General features: G+C 43.1%; 2 protein-coding genes across 3 annotated transcripts in view; one reads left to right on the forward strand and one right to left on the reverse strand.

Moving 5' to 3' along the window:
• Positions 1 to 16,469, reverse strand: part of C7H2orf76 (chromosome 7 C2orf76 homolog) — a 50,935-nt gene extending 34,466 nt beyond the window's left edge. Inside the window, exons 1-5 of one of the 2 annotated variants that reach the window (XM_068195283.1) lie at positions 16,322 to 16,469; positions 14,574 to 14,624; positions 11,098 to 11,135; positions 10,882 to 10,963; positions 7,684 to 7,869 (exon numbers count right to left, since the gene is read on the reverse strand). In XM_068195283.1, the coding sequence (XP_068051384.1) occupies positions 7,793 to 7,869; positions 10,882 to 10,963; positions 11,098 to 11,135; positions 14,574 to 14,624; positions 16,322 to 16,454 (381 nt within the window). In that variant the 5' untranslated portion in view covers positions 16,455 to 16,469 and the 3' untranslated portion in view covers positions 7,684 to 7,792. Of the gene's footprint in view, positions 1 to 7,683; positions 7,870 to 10,881; positions 10,964 to 11,097; positions 11,136 to 14,573; positions 14,625 to 16,321 lie in introns of those variants that run through there. The other variant, XM_068195284.1, reaches the window with a different exon arrangement.
• A 2,061-nt stretch (positions 16,470 to 18,530) lies between these two features.
• DBI (diazepam binding inhibitor, acyl-CoA binding protein) lies at positions 18,531 to 21,476 on the forward strand. The gene is made up of 3 exons (XM_068195285.1): positions 18,531 to 18,686; positions 20,412 to 20,474; positions 21,184 to 21,476. The coding sequence occupies exons 1-3, from the start codon at positions 18,632 to 18,634 to the stop codon at positions 21,255 to 21,257; spliced, it is 192 nt and encodes a 63-aa protein (XP_068051386.1). The 5' UTR covers positions 18,531 to 18,631; the 3' UTR covers positions 21,258 to 21,476.
• Positions 21,477 to 21,700: the final 224 nt, after the last annotated feature.

Raw genomic sequence — 21,700 nt, forward strand, 5'->3', positions numbered from 1 at the left:
TAATGGCAGTAGTAGTGTGTTTATCTAGAATTTAACCACTAAGAAATAAAACCCACTACAGCCAGCAGCTTGTAGAATCTCATTATCAAGGTAATAAAATGATCATTGCTGTGACCCACAGTGCCAGGGCTCAATTACAGAGTTCCTATGTGTGTGAGAGGGCACAAGTGTGTGCAGACATATATTTCATTACAGGGGGCTACTGATACTACACAGCACTTGTAGCACAGGATCAAACAAGCTTAATTCACTAAATAGAAATTGCTGTTGATACAGAGTTCAAGGAAGAAGAAGTTCCAGATGGGGGACTGCAAAGAAAGATGGAGTTTTAATACTATAAATTTGTTCTCTGCTTCTTAAGTCACTTTTTCATACAAGTGGCATGCCAGATCAACCAACTTCTGGATCTGCAGTGTTGCATTTTAATGAGCTAATTTGTAAGTTGATTTTAATGAGTTCATTTAAATTCCTGAGCTGAAGATTAACCTCTGCAGGTACAGTTCTCTCACTCCTTCAGTTTTATAATGCAAGGCTTTAAACAGTGCAATTGGTTTCTTGCTCTTAAGGGATTTACTCACAAAGTGATATATCAAACTATAGTTAAATCTTTAGGGAGATACACCTGCTTCAGCACCTCTGTGCAATATATTTCTTCCAGTCTCTTCAAGATGGCCAGCACAGCTACAATCAGCAGCAAAACCTGGTGTTATTCTTGAGCTCTGAATTTCACACACTGAGCTAGCAGGATTTGCAGACTGTGCCTTGGGTTTGAGGAATGAGATTTGTCACACTAGGACAGTTTTCTTTTATCTATTTATTGTGCCTTAATAAGCAGTATCAGTTTTGCAGAATTTCTGCACAAGTTTTTTTTTTGTGTGTGTGTGTGAGAACCACACACATGTTAAAGCTGAGCACAGAATACACAGATACCATCTATGATTAGGGACAGTTCTTGTTAGCAGAGCATGTACAGGATGTTCATAATCAAAGACTGAAAATAAGCATTGTCTGGGGCCAGTCAGGAGGATCACATATCACAAGCCATAGTATTACTGAAACCTTTCACAGACTTTAAGTGGTACAAGTGCATCCTTCTAGAAAGATAATCTGCTTTGGATTTAGAAATCTCAACACTGGAGGATGCACTACAGCTGCTGTTCAGCTGCTTAGTTATTCTTGTTACCTGTTTCCCCTATCTGATCTGCAATTAGCTACCTTCAGCTGCTGCATGCCAGCCTGCTGCCTTAAAGAGCTGTCTGCAGCCAGATGTCTGCTTTCAAGTAGCTGTCTTGTTCAGCACTCTAGAAAACAAAGTTGCTGTGCAAGATTCAAGTCTGTGTTTGCAAAACCAGTTGTATTTGGTTTGGGAGGGCTGGGGCAGGGGAATAGCTGTGAAGAAATGGCAATGGTGGTAACTGCTGGGATATAAAGCTGTCATGGCTAGATTGCTCTTTGACTCTAAAGCCAGCTGATGCCCTCCAACTGGATGGACATAATCACAGAAGGACAGAAAAACACCTTTAAGATCATCGAGTCCAGCTGTTATCCCAGCACTGCCAAGCCCACCACTCAACCCAAGTGCCACATCTACAAGTCTTGTAAATCCTTCCAGGGCTGGTGACTCCATTTCCCAGGACAGCCTGTTCCAGTGCTTCACAATCCTTCTGGTGAATAAATCTTTTCAAATATCCAATCTAAACCTCCTCTGGCACAACCTGAGGATATTTCCTCTTGTCCTGTTACCAGTAACTTGAAGGAAGAGACCAATACCCAAACACAAGCAGAGAGGCAAAGATGTGACTTCAAAGTAGTGTTGAAATCAGACCAACACCATGCCTTCCATTTTAAAATTCCTGGTTCACAGAAGAAAAGGGGCTTCCCAAACTGTTCTTAAAGAATATGTTCCATTTGCTTTAGGTTAGAAAGCAGAATTAAACCTTCTCAGGTGTGGAATGAGAGCAGACAGCAGCAGTTCTTAAGTACTCACTGACATTCCTGGTACACAGCACTGTAAGTCACCTGCCAGAGAGCAGGAATGGACAGGCAAAGGTAAATTCTTACATTAATCTGTCACACTGAGCCCTTTAATGTATTCACTACCATCTGAAACTCCCACTCTTCTGGCTAGCTGCTCCTGTCCCACTACAAAGGAATGAATCTATTGGTATCAGAGGGGGAGATTGATAACAAACAGAAGTTACAATCCATATCTGATCAAAAACACCACATCTACAGGGAAATAAAACCCACATCTCCTCTCAACTATCTGCCATGTGTGCCAAGCTTCCAGACAAGGTCCTGGTCCCCAGCAAAGCAGAACTTGGTGCTGGGCAGAAGGGACAGAAGCAAGAATAACACCTCCCAGACAACCTGCACACCACAGTGGCTGCACCCATGCACACCACAGGCTTCCCCTGCACACAGCCCAAGACTGCAGAGCTGCAATTTCTCTTGCATCACCTCTAGAATGTGAGCAGTGTTTGAGGGTTCTAGTGGTAGTTTGGAATTGAGAAGTAGTTCCCATACACAGCAATCTGTGGCAAACCCCTAACACGACACCAGTGTGATGAGGCCAGAAGAAAGGAACTAAACAAGCAGCCCAAAACAGGAGGAAGAAATATTTACATCACTCAGGCTCTAGCTGCCACTTTAAGTTCCCTCTCTTCAACACCGCCCTGGCACCTGCAAGCTGCTGCAAGAAGAGTGATGGGAATCTGAGCAGAAAGCTCTGTCACACCTGGTCCCTGTGCAAAAATTCAAATACAGCCTTTTAACCAGGCAGCATCTATGCATGTTCTGATCACTGACAGCATAAAGCTGTGCACAGTGCTTGGCTTTGGGCTCTGAAACTCATATCCCACCTCAGCTCATCCCAGCCCAGAGAACGCAGAACCAGCTTCTCCTTAGCCCTTGCACTACAAGGAGGAAATAGCGGGAGCTTAGGGTCAGAAGCATGGAGGATGCATTTGTTGTGTGTTTAAGCTGTGTTGCTGAAGATGCTTTGCTCTGCTTTGCATGTGTGTCTGTTCCAGATGGTTTTCTTTGTGTTTAAAAGAAATAGGCATGCTTAAAATCGACTTTACAAAACCTCAGCAAATTAACACTGATCTTTTCCAGACAATTCTTCAAATGAATGTTCTGCAAATGCCTCCTCATAGCATGCAAAGATTTAGATACGCTGGGAACTGGCTCTGCAAAGGATGCTCTCTAACAAGAGGAATTTAAGCACTGAAACCAGTTCAATTTGCTGCTTTTTGATTTTAATAGAAAAAGAAATATTTTCTGCAAGGAGAGGCTCAGCTTTCATCACCAGATCCCTAGCACAGACTTCAGAGGCTAGACCAGTTCACAGATAAGCGCTTTTCAAAAACATGACACATCTCTTGGCTTACAGAGGTTCTGGAGAAGCAAAGAACAGGCTGTGCTGACATCTGGTGGCTTTCTCTGCAGGCAAAGAGTTCATAGCAGTGGGTCTTGGCTTTTCACTGCCTTTTTTTTTTGTTCTTTTTTTTTTTTTTTTTCTTTCCTGATGTAACTCCTTCATTTCCTTACAAGATTCAAACCATTATGATAAAAACATTTTGTTTCCACTGACTGGGGGACAGTGCTGTCCTCCAATGCAAGTCTTCCTGCAGAGCAAGAAAAGAACCTTTGTTGTGCACTATTAGTTACAGTCGAGAAAAATTCTCCATACCAAAGCGTATTTTGTCATGAACAAATTTTAAAAAGTGTGCATTCACTGCCACAGGAAACGCTGCTATTGCATATCAGATGAGGTGCAAACCTCACCATGAAGGCACTGCACATCAGCAGAAGTGGGAAGCAAAGGGAAGTGGTTGGGGAAACGTTTGAAGCGGTGTCTGTTTCTCTGACTCAACAGGAAATGGGGAGTAGAGAAAAGTCTATATCCTGATAAAATAGAAAGCAACAAAAGTTGTCTTTTGGGCGTTTCTTGACTCATTAATCACTTGCAAATCTGTGCCAAGCAGTTCTATGGAAAGGAAGCAATGGAAGGGGGATCAGTTGCCAACCAGGAAGCCTGAGCTCAGTCCAAGCTGTTCAATAAATAAAAGTGTGCATTTGCCTCAGGCATTTGCAATGCCTCCAGGCATCTGCCCACGCTGTATCTGGGATCCCATCAGTCACAGGAGATCAAGAATGAGCATCCTATGCTCTGGTTTTAGCTTCTTGATCTTTGGACACTTTGGATTTCTGTGGCTATTAGCTTCCAAGGACAGGGCCCATGATGTCCCATCATGGCTGTGGGAACTCTTGGACTGCTACTTGCAGGCTCATTTTTAAATAAGTGATCTGTCAGGGATGTTAAATACTGCCAGGGAGTGAAAGAGAAACACCACAGCTTACAATATATTTCTGGATCACCTTTAAGTCACAATGTTTATATCAGATAAAGCAGTTAACTGTAAAAGTGGTGCTTATCAGATCTTTGAGTTGTCCTTTATGCCACTGGTCAACTCAGCTGTCCGTGTCAGCAGATTTTTCTTAACTCTTGCTTCTTCAAAAGGCAACATAACTACCTCTGGGCAGAAAAATAATTAAAACTGTTGGATGCAGAACATATAATGTGACAAAGCCAGAAAAAACAAGTTGCTTATTGGAGTAGTTCATTAATTCAGTTCCACAATTATGAAAAAGCACCATTTTTATACCTTCAGTTGTACAGAAAGCAGCACTGCTCTGGTATCTCTGCACCAAGAGTGTTGCACATGCAGATTTTGCTGTTTATTCAGTTACACTGTTACTTCTTCTTCCTATTTATGATAATTCCTTTCCAAATTTCTTCTCTTCTTCTTCAGCTTTCACACCTCCTAATCAAAACTCCAGTCTCTCTAAAATGATTTTTTTCTCCAAGAATCAGCCATGCCTGATACACCATCCCAGGGTTCCAGTTTGACTGCCTTTCCCTGCTACAGTGTTATAACCCAGGATAAAATTTATCTTATTTCAGAGTCCTTTCTGGATATTGCTCTTTTGTTTAACAAAAACATGGTGAGTGGTTCCAAGAACATCCCACTGTAACACAAATCCTTATTAACCCCACAATGCCTAAGACCACTGGCAAAGCAGTATGACTAACCCCACTACACCTTAGATTAAAAGCAGCTGTAAACCAATGCAGTTCATGATTTCTGCCAGGATAACAAACCACAGTACTAGCTCTGTGATTTATTCAACAGAAAGAGGATTTCAAAACAGCATGGGCAAAGACATCTCAGTCTTTACTAATTTATTAGCCAGTGTTCAGAGGTTTCATTTAGTACTCAACAATCCTGGAACCAAACATACTTTGATACAAGGCTGTACCATATCCCACCAAAATGATGCTGGAACAGCATCTTTCCTAACAAGTTTTCGGTTACTATCTGTGGTTTTGTAGAGTTTACTTGAAAGAAGCATTACTGAAAGTCACAAAAAAAGTTATAAATAAAATAAATAAAAATAAAAAAAACCCCACAGTAGAAAAACACATCAGGAAGAAACCATTTTACAAGTATGGGCATTGAGAGCATTACAAAAGGCTCCACTGTGCTGCTGGAGAAAGAAGCCAATGAAGGGTCATTGCCAGAGCAAACTGAGCTCACAAAGCAGTAGTTTAACTCTTCCCTTGGAAAGAGAAGTTAACCTGGAATGTCAGTCACATCATTCTTGAATATTTGCAGTAGAACATTTACAGTTTTTCTCCCTGATGCTGTAGAATTCCTCTTCCGCTGTAGAATTGCACTTCCACTGTACCACACTTGATGTGGCACTGCAAGTTTGGAACTGTACAAGCCCAGAAAGGGCAAAAATGTGGTGACTCTTTCCAACACAAATGCTTTAGAGAAAAGGGATCACAAAACTAATTCATATCTGTCTGGAAGGGCTGGAGACCAAATTCAGTCATGCTCAGTCTGAGAGCCTGCATGTGCTGACAGACACCATTTAGATGCCTTGGCAGGCCAGCCTGAGACACTGATGTCTCTGGTACAGTATCTGTTCTTATAAAGTTACCCTTCTTATTGGAAATTTGACTGAACAAAGATGAGATAGTCTGGAGTGCAATGCATCACCTTGAACTGTCTGAGAAGATGAGCACCAATTTGTATTAACCACATAAATCTGCAAACATGACAGACTGTAAGAAGGCTGAATGTGGGCCCATGTTTGGGGAGCAGGTACCAGCAACAGAGAGGCTGCCTGGACAGAAAGAGAAGGCAAGAGGTAAATTCGCCTCATAAATTCATCAGGACATGCATAATGGCATCTACATCCCAGGAGAACACAGGTGACTTCAATGACACAGGACTTCTCTTTTCAAGACAAAGATACAATAATTTAATCACAGTTGAAAAAGTGGTAGAGGTATTTCACTAGAGAATAAAACTGAAGCAAAGCTGTTGGTGAGTAAAACAGCCTAAACCAGAGAGTTGTAAGGAAAGATGAAGAAAATGAGGTAGGAACAATACACAGAGGGTTCTTTGGCCCTAGATCTAAAATAAAGGGAAATTTTACTTAGATACTTTGGAAACCACAAATGTCAATAAAAACAATAATCAAAGCTCTAGGAAATGGTAAGGTTACTCCTCCAGAAAGTTTCATGGATACAGCATTGTCAGCTCTCACCCAGAGCTCAGCATAGATGTGTAGGTCTAAAGCAATGGCAAGTGAGGTCTCATTCAATTTAGCAGAGCCTGTGCCCAAAAAGCCTGCTAAGGCAGAGAGCCAGCATCATTCCTATTTCAGTGAAGGGAGGCTTAAAGGCACACTGTCCCATGTTGGTACCCCCTAAAAAGCATTTCATAGGTGATGATATCTAAAAGTACTTTATTGGATGCATGATTATTTTCTATTATTCTTAATTTGGTCTATGTAGTAGGAAAGCCCAGCATTACCAAGAACAAACACATAGCAACAGAATATTGGGCTCATGGAAAGCATAAAGGAATCAATTCCAGTCTTGAAGACATGTGGCTCACAGGCTGGGCCTCTCCTCACAAAAAAATGCAATCATTCAGGTTTTATTCTTAAAACTGAAACCATGAGCTTTCACTCCACTTGGAAAAATGCCCAAGTCCTACTTAGGCACGCTGATGTCCTGGCAGAACTCGAGCTGCTACCCCTATGTGAAGGTGTCTCCATGAAGTAAAGCTAGAAACAGGCGAGCTGCTCTGTGGACACAAAAGCCTCCCAACAGACACTTGTCCCTTTCAGCATGCTAAAGAGGGCTGGAAGAGAGCATAATGGAAAGCATTCAGCACTGAAAAGCATGAAACACTGGCCAGTCTGCACTATTTAAACAAAAGAGACCAAACATAAAATGAGAGAAGTAAAGCTGTGACTTGAAATAAAGAGATTCTCTTCTCAAGTACTTTAAAATACCCAGTGATTTGGTCATAAAATATTTCATTTTATTTGAAGGAGGTTTCACTTCATTTTCATTAGAAGTTGGTACTGTGATGGGATCACCCTGTGCATTCTATAATTTCCATATGCAGCTACTGTCTGCTGTGGGATCACACCAAGAGTGTGTGTCACGGGTCAGGGATGGCACTGCCTGAGGCTCAAGAGCCAAGCACAGCAAAAAGAAAAGGAAGAAAAAAGTCATTTATGTCCCCCAGTTTTTCTTCTCTCAGCCTTAGCATATTGACAGAAATTAATTTCTATAGGAAGGGAATTGCACTGTTTGCAAAGAAATCCTCAAGGATTTATTGATCTTTAAGAAAAATCTCATTAAGCAGAATAAGGAAAATTTACAACAGGTATGGGAAAACAAAACAATCTCTTGGGATCTTCACCAGGCCGAAACAGGATTAGCTCTGTAGTTTCTGTAATCTTCCTCACAGAAGAATGCTAATTCCGTCTCGTTTGCTAGAACAAATAAAAAATTAAATATTTAGCACACCAGTGAATGAACCACCAACAGCCAGCTATTTAGAATCTTAGAAGACAATTAGCAACTTTATGGTCAAAGACAATTATAAATCACCACCCACTTTTTTTTCTTCCTCATCATATTTTTGAAAAAGGTTGCCAGTATTAAAGATGTCATTAAACCTCAATAAAAAACACCCCAAACAAACAAAACCACCAAGAAGATGAATGTATGGAAGTAAATATGTGCACAAGACCCCTCAAGATTTGTTTAACACAGTCTTCAGAATTGTTTGTAAAAGCATTCAGCAAATTAAGTGATGGCATTTCTAACACCTTCAAATGCTAGGAACGTAATGAAGCATGATGCACTCTTTTTTGTGCATTTTTCTGTTAGGAAAGGGAGAAAGAAACTTCTTCTTCCCATTAAATTAGCCTGTAGGTATAATAATTTAATACTTAGAGGATCAGTAGAATATTTTACAGATCACTTTACATTCTCCCTCATGACCCATCAAAATATGTGTCTGAAGAAGTTAATTTTTTGCCCTGCTGATGATTAATTCATGAGGCTTCGACAATATGCAAAGTGAAAGACACAAATTGGCTTCTCCAGCAATACCTTCAAATACCTCTAATTATTCACAGGGGATATGGCAGAGCTAAAGGACCCACAAAGGTTCAGAACAGTCACAATTCTTTCAACCCAGTAGGTCAAGGACTTCCTCTTCTAAAACAATAAGTCAGCAACATTACTAATTCAGAACAGAGACAAATCTGATGGAATGCCTTCACAATTATTAAACATGAAATTCTTTAAGGTGCTGAGCCAATAAATTCCACATTCGTTTTTTAAATTAAACCTCAAGTTAATGAAGTCTGCCTGTCTTGTAAAAAAAAAAAAGAAACAAAAAAGAATAGAAGGGATTTTAGAATCTCAACTAGAAAACAGACAAGACTATTTGTAATGAATACTGAACACTCTATTAACATACACCCTGCTTTAAAAAAAAATGCAAGCATTAACTTTGCTGACTGGATAATAACTGCAATAATAATCACTACTACAGAGGCTTTCCTGAGGATACTTATCTAATGTCCTCATAATTTATAACTCTCTAGCCCAACCCTCTATAGTGCCAAGGGCAATCAACTGCAGCTTAGGAAAAATGTTCTGCACATATCAGAATTTCCCAGATTTCCTAACGGTGATTCTGATTGTTTTATTCTAGTAAGTCTTGTACAGACTAGATGTGGGGAAAATTTTGTATCTCAATAGGAGATTTCAAATTTTCTTACTGATTTATAGAAAACGTACAAAATGTATTGTTTTGTACAAAATGAGGACCAGTGGTACATGATACATAATATCACTTCCTTGGCTTACTCTTTTCTACTTCTTGTTGAAGGAGAAAAGCAAAATCTTCAAGATTTTACTACAAAGACCCCACTCCTAACTTAGCCAACTTTCACATCAAGATACACTGGAAGATATCCAAATTCAAAATGGCATAATGGCACATTACATTTTCCAAAGAATGGGTTTTCCTCTTCTATCACAAATATCCTCTGCATACTAATGACTACTAACTGCTTTTATTCAGAAAAAAAAAAAAGAGAAAAAAGCAGCTTTAAATAATTTCCTGCCCTAAATTAACCACCCCTCCCTCTGCACAGAGACGCAGAACAGGCTGTTGCATTCCTATTTCCTTTCACTGTAACATTTAGTCTGATGTTTTGACACCTTTTTTGAGATCACATCCAACTGGTTCACTGCTGTAGCTACAAACCCAGTTTCAAAGGCAGATAATATATACAAATACTTATCCATACCTTTTTGAAAGAAGACAGCTTTGTTATTTCTAATTCAACATTTGGCACGGTCATCAGTCCCTCTCCTCACCTGCACTGCCTTTTGTGCCTTACATATATAAAGATCATGGTTAAACCAATCTTCTGCTAACTAAATTACAAATCTGCAAGGCTTGGGTGCCAGTAATCCTCACTTTCCCCCCCCTCCATCCAGCAGACAAAAAGACCTGGTGTAGTAACAACTATGATTCATATTACAGGAACACTCAAGGAAAGGTATATTGGAACCAGTTGTAGCTCACACCAGAGAAAAACTTTGAAGAGACATCCCAAGTCACTTAAAACCAGAAAATAAATCGCAGGAAACAGGAGAGCCAAGTAACCTATGCGAAAGCAATCCCATTCAGTAGCTGGGGAGCAATCAGTGAGCACCAGGAGCAGGAGGGAGCCGCCTCTGTGAAGCCCCTGCACTTAGAGCACAGGCAGTTAAAGCTTTCCAGCCAGGCAAATCAGATTCAAATGAGCAAATGTCCAAATCAAGGTGGAATGCAACCACATCCCCTAAGTACCCTGCTGCCACAAAGTCATTCAGGCACATTTATGAGAAGCCCAAAGGACATTCAGGGACCATCAATTTTATCATGGCAGACATTTCTTTACATTATTACCAAAAGACATGCCCTGTATGTAGTCTCCTGTCAAAATGTGAGAAATCAGGTCAAGTTTCAACTCTTTGCTATGTTCAGCACATTCTCTAAATGATACTGCTCGAGCCTTCCTGAGCAATCTTGCTATCAGACACTGTATGCTGCACATTAAACAAATCTAATTTCATTATTCCATCCTGGTTCCACGACTTACATTTCTAACCAAAACATCAGTTTAAATGTTACTGATAAGACTAAGCAGACACGGTACTAATAACCTATCTGTCAATCATTTAAAATTACTCTCAGCAGAATTATAAGCATACCCTCTAAAAATCACAATTTGCATTCTGAACATTTGGAGTGCAGATACCTGCTGCCCTCAGACCAATGATTTGAATAATGCTTCCCTGAATAATTATCAAGTCATGTAAAGAGCATCAGAAATAGCATTTACTTTTCAGCAGCCTGTCCAAACATAATCAGCCAGTTATCAGTTTAATGCTACCACAAGGAACAGCATCTTCACTCAATACAAATGTACTCCTACCGACTCCAGCTGCTTTCAGCGTGCTGTCTTCCTGCAAAATCAGTTTGTCATCATCTTCCAAACTCACTACAAGCTCACCAGTCTACAAATCAGAGAACCAGAAAACAAAGATAAGAAGAATTTACTGATTTCTTCTGCTCCAGTCTTGTTTGACAGTGCAGAGATCTGCCTGCATCAAAGCATGCAAAAGGGGGAGGACACAGCTAATAATCTTACCTTAGATTTGTGTGCTTGGTGAATAATCTTCATTGTATCTGAAAGCAAAAAGAGTGTTTTCCTAAAATAAAGCTTAAAAAGTACACAACACTGAAAGTTGTACTTGGGGAAAGACAAACAAACAAAGGGGGAAGCTTCAAAAGCTTTTGTTATTAACAATTTTGTGTATTCAACCTGAAAGAGGAGAAAACATCTTAATCTCACAGTCCTGCAGCCACATTCTTAAAGCAGTCAATGCAACATTAAGGTACCACATCCTATTGGGCTTCTGTCTGCTGGCTGAATTACAATAACCAACTAATGACCATCTCAATTGCCAGTCAAAACACATCAATTTAAATGCCACTTAGGGTGCTTTAACTTAATAGGTTTTACACATGCAATTGGGGCAGGACCAACAGCATTTATGCACTGTCAACTGCTACAGCTAAGTTGACAGGCAGCAAGTAATTAAGACACAGTAACCTGAGCCCTTCAGATCATCCCTTGAAATTTTCCTTCTCATGAATACAACACCCACCACCTACAGCAGAAATTTCATTAAGCAAGTTCATTTTACATTAACAACTACAGCCTCTTCTCTTTAATGCTATACCCTCTTCAACAATTTTTATTTCATGTTTATGCAGTGTAGTGCTTTTAGAAATTAAAAAAAAAAAAGTACTACTTTCTTCTGGCAAGATGGGCACGGCTTTGCTAACAGAAGGGAAACACAGGCGAAAATTACACAGTCACTAAAGCAACTGGATGAGTGCAAAGATCCAGAGGGAACAGCTTAAAGCCATGCAACACTAAAAAAAAAAAAAAAAAATTGAACTCTGAAGACTCTGTGTTTGAACAAATTTGGAGTAACACATCAATCCCTTTCCAGCAAAGAAGAAAAACCAGTTCTGCTTGTCTGCTCATGTTCTGCTCTAGTTTAGTTTTGTGCACTGAGTGAACATTACATGTTGCAATAGTCTGTTAAGAGAAGGATGCAGCTGTTGTACTACGACATGCAGCAAAGTTAACTACTGGCTAAACCAACTTTCAAAGTACCAGGAGCAAGTATTCAGATGTTCAGATTTTAACAGAGATCACATTCCCACTCAGAAGTTTGCTTCCATACCATTCTGGCCCATTTTGAACACTATTTAAAACATTACATAAGGTAAGAAGTACTCTGTGTTCTCACTGCAGAGGTCACTGAGAAGGCAGCTTTGGCATGTTGTAATAACTGTGGTATTAGAAGCAAGACAGACATTAAATTGCAATTACCAGGATCCATCTTGCATAGAAACATTACAGAAAGACCAAGCAATCTCAAAAAAAATATATTGCAATAATGAAACCTTTCTACTGCAGCAAATAAACCCAGCCTGTGCCTGTTAGTTTTAAGCGCCTCTGTCTACTTTGGTACGTTCCCTTTTCTTTAGTCTTTGTCCAGTCAAGTCCTGAAGCATTGTCTCAGTTCTGCTTGCTCAGAACTCCAACACTGGCACCCAGAAGTTTACCATGGGTTCATCTGAGCTATTAAATGGCTTCTTTAACTCTGTTACAGAGATGAAACTACAGTCTCTTCTCATAAGCTAAGTCCTCGGACTAGCCTTTGCTATTTCATCCCCACTTGATCCCACTCAATCATACTGCCAAGTTTTTATCTTGCCTTTTTTGATAATAGGTCTATCATGGCAATTGATAAGATACCACTTTCTTAAGTGATTTTATGAACTACCTGCCATACTGCTCCACATTCATGGATGAAAGAAATAAAACTGAGAAGCAGCTTATGGAACAAGTTGGCACCCAGACTGCCAACATCAGTGAAAAGGTACTATGGTATGAAAAGGTGACAAGGTACTAAGATAAGACTAACTCAGAAGAGCTCTAGACCAAGAACCAGAATAATCCATACAAAGAAATTAAGAGCAAATGGAAGTCAAAAGCTTTGAGATGTGAACTGGAGCACTGATCCAAGACCAAAAATGTGATGGCATTATATATGATGTTAAAACAAAGTGGTGCTGAATTCTGCAGGGAAGGAAGCTGAAACAGGCAAGTTGAGAGACAACCAGATCCAACTGAGATTTCTGGCACTGCCAAACAAAACAGGAGAAAAAGTCTGGCTTTTCCTGGCACTATTAATGCAGAAGTCTCACTGCCTTTTCCTCACAAAAACCTAAGAAAAACAGCAAAGCACTGCAGAGATAGCAGAGATGTCAAAAACATGAACCTGGATGATTCACAGCCTGAAGGGAAGGTGAGGAACCTGGCTTTGATTTTCCTGTGTGAAAATTTTCCTGCAGTTAGCACCATCACAGTAAGAGTAGGCTCCCAGTAACTGGTGCAACAGGTTTTAAAGTAATGCTCAGTCCTACATGGCACATTCAGGCTCTCAGCCACCAGATACGTCTTGGGAAAAGCTAAACTGATCTCCAAGTGATGAAAGAACTAGCAGCTGGGATAGGCAGCACCAGGAATACAACTGAGAGCAGCAGTTCTAGACAGGAACCCCTCAAACAGTCAAAGCCACAGATGGGGTGAAGGGCACCTCCAAATTCAAACTTACACTTCCAGATGTTTCTCTGTTTCACCATCCTTTGCTTTTTTTAAATAGGCAAATAAAGTTTATTACTCTTCACATGTATTAAGTAGATTTCTCACTCAGTTCTTTGAATCACCACAGAGGAAGGAGTTTGTCAACTCCAAGAACATGGGACGCAGAGGGTCACTTGCAGGAAAACTCCAAGGGAGCTCTGAGAATTACCAAGTTTAGGAAAAGATATGTGACTGACATCTGAGTTTACAAACTCCAAGAAAGGAAGCAATTCAGTCTATTTAAAACGTTTTCTCTGTCCCAAACAGATGAATTGGATGTGTTCATGCCAATTTGCACAAAAAGGAAATATACATATAGCTTTGATAAAGTCAGCTTAAATTTCACATCATGCTATTTCATACCGCTAGCTTGTATTTAAGAGCTTTCATATCTACTTGGAGCAAAGTTCCCCCGTTTCTCTTATATTGTGTAAGCTATTTAAGTATATCAGTCTTAAGCATTTTCTACTTTTTGCCTTCAGCTTCTGCATCACCATCAGTAAACAGATACTGACGTATGTAAGCACACAGAGAACTACAATTTCAAAGTGTTTTGAGATCACAAGCTGCTCATTAAGGTAAAGACAGAGTTAGGCATTTTTAAAAAGTAATAAAAAATTAACATCAAAACCCATCAGTTCCCAATAGCAAAGAATGTAAACCATGCAGCCTAATTCAAAGATTAAAACAGATCTTCACATTAATGGTCAAGTTCTGCAGACAAGATCCCAGTGGCATAACTCCAGCTAGAAGAGCTGGACAGAGTTGCAAATGTAGGCAGGCACTGGCACCAACATTAGTATTTGCAGCAATTACCTTTTAAATTATATAAATGGTGGTGTAAAATATCATGTGGTCATTTGACAGTACTTAAAACAAGAAAAATAAAACCCACCTACCGTACTTGTAATTCTTAAAAGGAGGAGGAAGTCCTGATCTTGAAGACACATCTATTAAAATAAAAGCACAAAGTTAAAACAAACTTCTCTTTTTTAATTACTTCCAATACTTCATTTTCCATTATTGTGCCATGTAGGCATCCCCTGGGCAGCCTTTAAATCAAAATAAATCTGCAGCATAGGAGACTTGTTTGAGCATCAAATGCTGAAACACAGCCTTTGGCCCAGGTTCTATAGTGACTCCATATGTGAATAACTCCATTTGAGCATGAAGTCTCTCTGAACAAAACACCCCATGAGGACAGTGAGTCACTGCAATTAGGGTATGATCACAGGAGTCTGATCCTTCAGAAACCTTCCAGGAACATCCTTGTAATGGTTTGCCCAGCATCTCTCTTTACCTCGCGCAAACAGCTGACAACTGTCACCCAGAACTGAATCCTTAGGTAAACATGCCATGAAAAGGAAGCCAGACCGTAGAAAATTAACTCTTTAGCTGCTTGCAGGACACAGCCCATGTGTAACTGCAGGAACATTGACACTTCCCTGGTGCCAGTGCTCCCTGTGACTTAAGCAGGACCTCAAGCCCAGCCACCTGCGGGGTGCCCAGCAGCAAGGTGGCTGAAGCCATGATTCCTTCAGCAGTTTAACCATTTATCTTAAATGGCCTCTTCAAAACAGATTACTGTAAAGGAAGGAACAGGGCTTTTGGATCCCCGTGGAACAAGGTTCTGAGTCTTGTTCAAAACATTGGCTTTGTCTCAAATAACAGTGAGTTGCAATATGGCACGCATCAAAAGCAAGTTTTGTAGCATTGGTTGTTATTTTCTTGTTCATAACAGCAGCTGTGCCATATGTTCTGAAAGTGCTTGCAGTTTTCCAATAGCATCCTAAGACCTTGCCATCCTACCACTGTCTAGAAGCATGGAAATTGCCAAACACAAGACACCCATTGTCCCAGGGCAATGTCCTAGGAGTTGCTCAAATGCATCTATAACCATCTATAACAGCTCAAGACTTGTTTACGCTGACTTCATTAAAAAAATATTATGCTATTTTGTACCCTTTGAATGTCTCCATTGAAGTGTGTGGAAATACACCTGCAGGATTAAGGGTAACACCCAAATTATCAAATCACTGTGTGGGCTGGTCTGCAGTACTTAATTTTTAGATTCACTGTCACTTTCAACCAGGCTTATAAAAGAGAAAGCCCACTGGTGAGTAAATCTGCACCACAAAGCTCAAGATGGAGACAGAAACTCAGAAACAAACATGCAGAGCGAGACCACACAGTGTCAAAAACAAATTTTCAAGATTCTCTTTTCTCACAAATAGCAAACAGATTTGCGTTCCCACATTCCACATATTTGTGTAGTTAGGATCAAACACTTTCTAAATTCTGTTAATTTATTCATATTAATTTATGAATATTTGCCTGACAGCACCCCTCAAGGAGCCTGAGGCACTGAGCCAAACGCAGCAATGCCCTTGTTTCTTTTAGCCTAAACAGGGGGATTTGGGCAGGGGGAGCAGTCCATCCAAATTCAAGCACGGCACACCGACCACGGAAGCTCTTATTAACTCCAGACCTTTCACCTAAGGAAGGAAAGCACACAGGGGATGTAAACACAAATTCGGCATCTCTACCAAAACCACAGAAATCCCATTCATTTGCTCCCCTCCACTTCCTTGAGGAGGGACAGCAACACTTGGGACTGAAGTGAAGGAATGAGACAGCCACGCCTTACCCCTGCGCACAAAAGCCATGAAGTCCTTCACTGTCTGCTCCAAGGGAACTCCGTGGTACACCACAGGGCGGAAATTGCGGTGCTCAAAGGAGCGGACGAGACGCACCGTGACGGTCGAGCTTTCTGCTGACATGAGAATCAATTCTGAATAACCTGGGAAACGTTAAAGAGAGGAATTACTGCCTTTCCTCTGCGTACAGCACAGCTGGAAAACGAGGTGCAGGCCAGGCAAAGCCTCGCGCAAAGAATAAAACACGGTGAGAAATCCAACAGCATTGTGCCTTTCAGGATTTCACTGCTATGATTCCGACTGGAGCAGTAAGAGGGTCTCAAAACAAACACATAGTGCATACCACACACTCCAGTACCTGTGCTGTGCAATGCCACACCAGACTCCCTATTAAACATGCAAAAGTGCTATGGATAAATGCAAGTGTGTCGCGTGGGTTTTAAGTGACTGAAGACTATCTGCTGGGCTCTAGAAGAATGTCCTTATACAAACAAAGCCAAAGACTTTTTTAACATACTTGTGTTGGAGACAGTGTAATACTCTGAAACATGCCTAAGCTGTTACACAATGCTCATTTTCACCTCCCCAGGGAAAGTGAAAAACCACCCCCACATACACAGGCAAATCATTTTCTTGGTACACTACAGCATAATTAAGGGATTTAATTTATAATAGTCGGTCTCTAGAATGGCTCTGTGGGCTTATACTAGAGAGCAGAGCCTAAAATAGAGCGGCCTTGTCAACCCCAAATCCTCCTCAAACAAGCCCGTGTATTGCTCCATCGGGTTTTTTCTCTCCACAGGAAAATTAACCCTTTTCTACCTTGACCAACATCTCTATTTTTGGCGCTGGCCATCCCTCAGTTTCCTGGCCACGTGCTGAAGTGCCGCAGCTGCTGGAGCAAGGAGCAAGGACTGCAGCCCACGTGCTCCAACATCAGCACGACCTCTGCACCTCCCATCCCATCCGGGAGCAGACATCTCAGAGTCCACCTCCAGTCCTGAGAGGGAAGCTTTCACCTTTTACCTATTCATCCCCTTATGTTCCTTATTGTGTGTCTTTTTTCTCCTCCTTTTTTTTGCTGTGGGGTTACTTAAGTGTCCCACCACCATGCAGGAGCATCCCAGCCTTGGCTGTATTTGTCCCAGCCATAGCCTGGCAAAGCAAATTACCAACAAAGACCTTCCACAGCACAAGGCAACTTGCTTTTGCACCGCCTTGGCTAATAACCCCCCGAGTCCCAATCCCATTTTAAATGCTTGCGTATCACACACCGCACAAATAACACACGCCAATCAAAAAAAACATACTTTGCACCTGAAAATAACTCGACTTATACTAGACAGCAAAGATGGATGGTCCCTCGGTGCTATTCCACATGGGCTGGTGACTTGGGGGCTGCGGTAAAGGGCACAGCATTCAACTCGCTTGCTCCTAAGCAGCAAGGAGAAACACTGTGGGAACGCAGAACCGGGAGCTCAATCAGAAATCGCCAGTTTTCACATTTACTGCTCAAACCGATCGCACGGAGGGCTGGGGCCATGTACTACCCCGCGCCTCCACGAGGACAAGAAGGCAGGCGGGAGGCGCTCGTGACCCATCCCTCTGGGAGAGAGGAGCCTCCCCCCGACCCGCAGCAACACCGGGACCGCCGCCCGCCCCAGCGCGGCCCCGGCCCCTGCCCCGGCCCCGGCCTCGCCCGCCGCCCGCCCCAGCGCAGCCCCGGCCTCGCCCCAGCGCAGCCGCAGCCCCGGCCCCGGCCTCGCCCGCCGCCCGCCCCCTGGGCCCGGTACCGCTCTCCGCCGGCACTTCCGGGTCGCGCCCCGCCCACCGCTCCGCCAATCGCGTTCCTCGGGCGGCACCCCGAGACGCGGGATTGGCCGGGGGCTCTGTCCCGGCCGCGCCCCTCGCGCCGCCGCTGTCTCCTCACGCCCCGATGAATGGGAGGCACCCGCGCCGCCTCCGCATTGGCTCCGCGCCCGCCCTGCGCCCGCCCCCGGCCCGCGCTGATTGGTGCCCGCGGGGCCCGCGGCGCTGCGATTGGCCGGCGGCCGGTCTGGCGAGGGGTGAGGCGGGCGCGCGGCGGGGCGGGCGAGGCAGAAGCGGCGGGGCCGGGAGCGCGCAGCGTTCGTCGCAATGACCGAGGTGCGGGGGGTGCCGGGGCCGGGGGGAGCCGCGGGCCGCCGCGGGCCGCCGGGTACCCTCCCCTCACTCACCCCCTGCCGCCTTCCCCCCAGGCCGCGTTCCAGAAGGCTGCCGAGGAGGTGAAGCAGCTGAAGTCGCAGCCCACGGACCAGGAGATGCTGGCCATCTACAGCCACTACAAACAGGCCACGGTGGGCGACGTGAACACGGGTAGGCACCGGCCCGGCTGCCCCCCGCGGCGGCGCTGGGGGCGCCTCGGGCGGCAGAAGCTCTCCCCCATTGCCCTTCCCTCAGTCCCGCGGCTCGGCGAAAGTGACCCGGTGCCGGCTTGGCACGGATTTGTGTGCGGGAGGGCACGGGCTGACCCGATAAGGCTTTGTGCAATTCGTGGTTTTTAATTAACCCGCCTGCCGCCGTCTGTTCCGTGCAGCGAGGGCCTGAGGATGCTTTGTGCAAACATCGGGATTGGGGTTTTTGGAGACCTCTGTTCGTAAGTAGCTGCTCAGGCCGAGGGGTGCTGCTTTAATGCGAACACGTCTCGGTTGTACAGACTTAAACAGCAAGGCAAGTGATACAAGGGTGGAATTGCAGTACTGGAGGGGATGACACACTGAGTTTATTTAGACTGGATTGGCTGCTAAAAATAGTACTGGAAAGCAAAAACAGAAGAACAGGAGAAAACTTTTATACGAGCTGCAATTAAATATACTTCAGAAAGACTGTACCAAAAATATGTCTTCAAACACACAGTGCAAAATGTTTCTGGCTACGTCTCTTGCTACAATGCTGTCGATGGCAGCTCAGCCTTTGGAATAACATTTAAAGTGAAGCATGTCTCTATCGTCCTTGTGTAACGCTGGAGTAGCTAGAATTAGAAAGGGAAAAGGTCATTTCTTTGGAGCCCTGGCCTTCTAACCCAGTTGTTGGCAAAGTTTATTGAGCATTCATTGATTTAAAAGCTGGCAGTGAAGTGTACAGGAAATGGTAAGCAATTTAATCTCCTTTTTCCAAAGCTGGCAGCGTGAGGGAGAAAATAATTGACTTTGGGTTTAAGATGTGGTCTTTTTGGGGTGGCTGGACATCAGCATTATTAGTGCTTGACAGGGTGAAACAGTGCTGTGAATATGCCACCATTCCTGCAAGTGTCTGCACTCCTGTGAAGCAGCAGCCTACGTGAGTTGGCCCCAGAAGCAGCCTGTGGGAGGGTGACTGATGGGGTTTGTGCTGGAGAGAAGTGGAGCTGCCAACTGGAGCTACAGGTCACTGTGCCATGGGGGCTGCACAGGGGTGTTTCTGTGGATACTGCCCAGTTCCTTTTGTGAGTTCTAAGAATTATCTTTTAAGGAGAGAGAGAGAGAGAGAGGAAGTAAAACCACAAAGGAGACTTTACACAAAGATGAACCATGTACATGTCATTCACTTTCTGCTTGGCCACACCACAGCCTGCAGTGAAGTGAGTTAAATTTCCAAGGTTTTGAAATGCAGAACTGTAGGTTAGAAATACACCACTAACTTGATGATAACCAGTTCCAAGCTGTATGTTACTGCAAACAGCTGTCTGTTTCTGTGTCTCTGCCTGTAATGGACCTCAGGGTGTTTCTGCTTTACTTCAGAGCTGGTGTTCTTTAATTGGATGGCTCTTATGTGACAGCAGGCTCTTCAGAAAGTACAACTAAACCAAATGACAGCAGCTGGTGCTCTTCTGCTCAAATGCTGCTGTCTCAAGGGAATTTTAAAGAGTCTCTTTCTATTGTCACCAGCCATGTTGTAACATATTCCCCTGAGGTGATCTCCTGGCTACAGGTTAGCGAGTAACAGCTGCACAGATGAGCCATTGTATTTAGTCACAGTTAAGAGCTAACTAAGCCTTCAAGTGGGTATTACCTACAGCCAGATCACACAAACTAATCCTGCTGCTTATCCTGTCTTTCTCAGAGCGCCCTGGTATGCTGGACTTCAAAGGCAAAGCAAAGTGGGATGCCTGGAGTGCATTGAAAGGTAAGTGTCTGATTAAAGAATTAGTAAAATTACCACTGGCAAACTGGTCAGAAAGACACAAGTAGTTCAGCAAGAAACAGGATAGTGTTGCCTTTTAATACAAGAGTTCTAGAAGTTCAGAATGCCACAATAATACATTTTAATTACTTCTGCAAGGCAGAAGTAATCCTGAAAAATATGGCCTGTGTGAACGGGAATTAGAGTGCAAAATGCCCAGCTGGCCTAAGATGTTAAATAAAGAAGAACAATAACAGCAGCAGAAATCTAAATTTGTTTTCTTGATCCCAGCCTAATACCCCAAAGACTGAGTTCTCCCTCCAGTTGTTATGCATCTTCCAGTTAGGAAAGCTTTGGAAGAAACAACTGAGCTCTCAGCTCTAAATGAGGAGCCAAACAAGCCGTCTAATCTGTGACAATGGGGCTTTTTTCTGGAGTTTTAAGGAATAGCTCTCCTGTAATAATTGTCAATGGCATTAATAGAACTAATACACTGGTTAGTTGCTGCCTGTGCAAAAACAACTTTGCTTCCAAGTGTTTTCATGACTGATGAAATACATTTGTTTAAAACTTTAGCAGTGGATTCACAGCCAGGTGACCTTCCTGGCTCCTTTGCTCTCCAGTGGCACAGACTAGAGCAAGAATTGTAACTTGTAAAAGGCACCTTAATCTGTGAAAGGTATCTGACTGCTTCCTGTGTTCTGTCCTTCAGGAATGTCCAAAGAAGATGCAATGAAAGCTTACATAGCAAAAGTGGAAGAACTAAAGGGCAAATATGGCATCTGAGGACTGGATAAATAAGCTACGTGCACGCCTGAAACCTGCCTTATTTCTAATGTGGAAAACTGGTTTCTAAGAGTAACCTTAGATACCTAGTATGTCATAGTCGGTTCTCCTCATGCCTGTAGCTCAGGAGAAATCGTGTACCTGGCTAATGTACTGACACGGTATAAATTCCTTCTGGGAACGAAATGTGGAACTCATTAAAGTGCATTTGGTACTTTAGCTGTTGTGCTGCTCGTCCCTTGGCGGCCGCTGTGAGCCCATCCCGGAGCTGCCGTGGTGCCGCTGCCGGGCAGAGCCGCCTCCCCGGCCCTTGTGCCGCTAGAGGGGGTCGGTCACCTGCGTTCGGGCACTGCCCACTCCTGCCCAAACCACTCCTTTCCAGGTCGCTGGGTGACGACCCACAGAAGCTGGAGCACCACAGAGCTTATCTGGAAAAGGTTCTT

The sequence above is a fragment of the Anomalospiza imberbis genome, chromosome 7, assembly GCF_031753505.1.
Source record: "Anomalospiza imberbis isolate Cuckoo-Finch-1a 21T00152 chromosome 7, ASM3175350v1, whole genome shotgun sequence".
NCBI classification, from domain to species: domain Eukaryota; kingdom Metazoa; phylum Chordata; class Aves; order Passeriformes; family Viduidae; genus Anomalospiza; species Anomalospiza imberbis.

Bases quoted from the DNA above. Each gene is read 5' to 3' on its own strand.
- DBI (XM_068195285.1), top strand. From the start codon at position 18,632: ATGCTGGCCATCTACAGCCACTACAAACAGGCCACGGTGGGCGACGTG. The intron at 18,687-20,411 runs GTAGGCACCGGC...TGTCTTTCTCAG, and splicing joins GGTGGGCGACGTGAACACGG to AGCGCCCTGGTATGCTGGAC. The intron at 20,475-21,183 runs GTAAGTGTCTGA...TCTGTCCTTCAG, and splicing joins TGCCTGGAGTGCATTGAAAG to GAATGTCCAAAGAAGATGCA.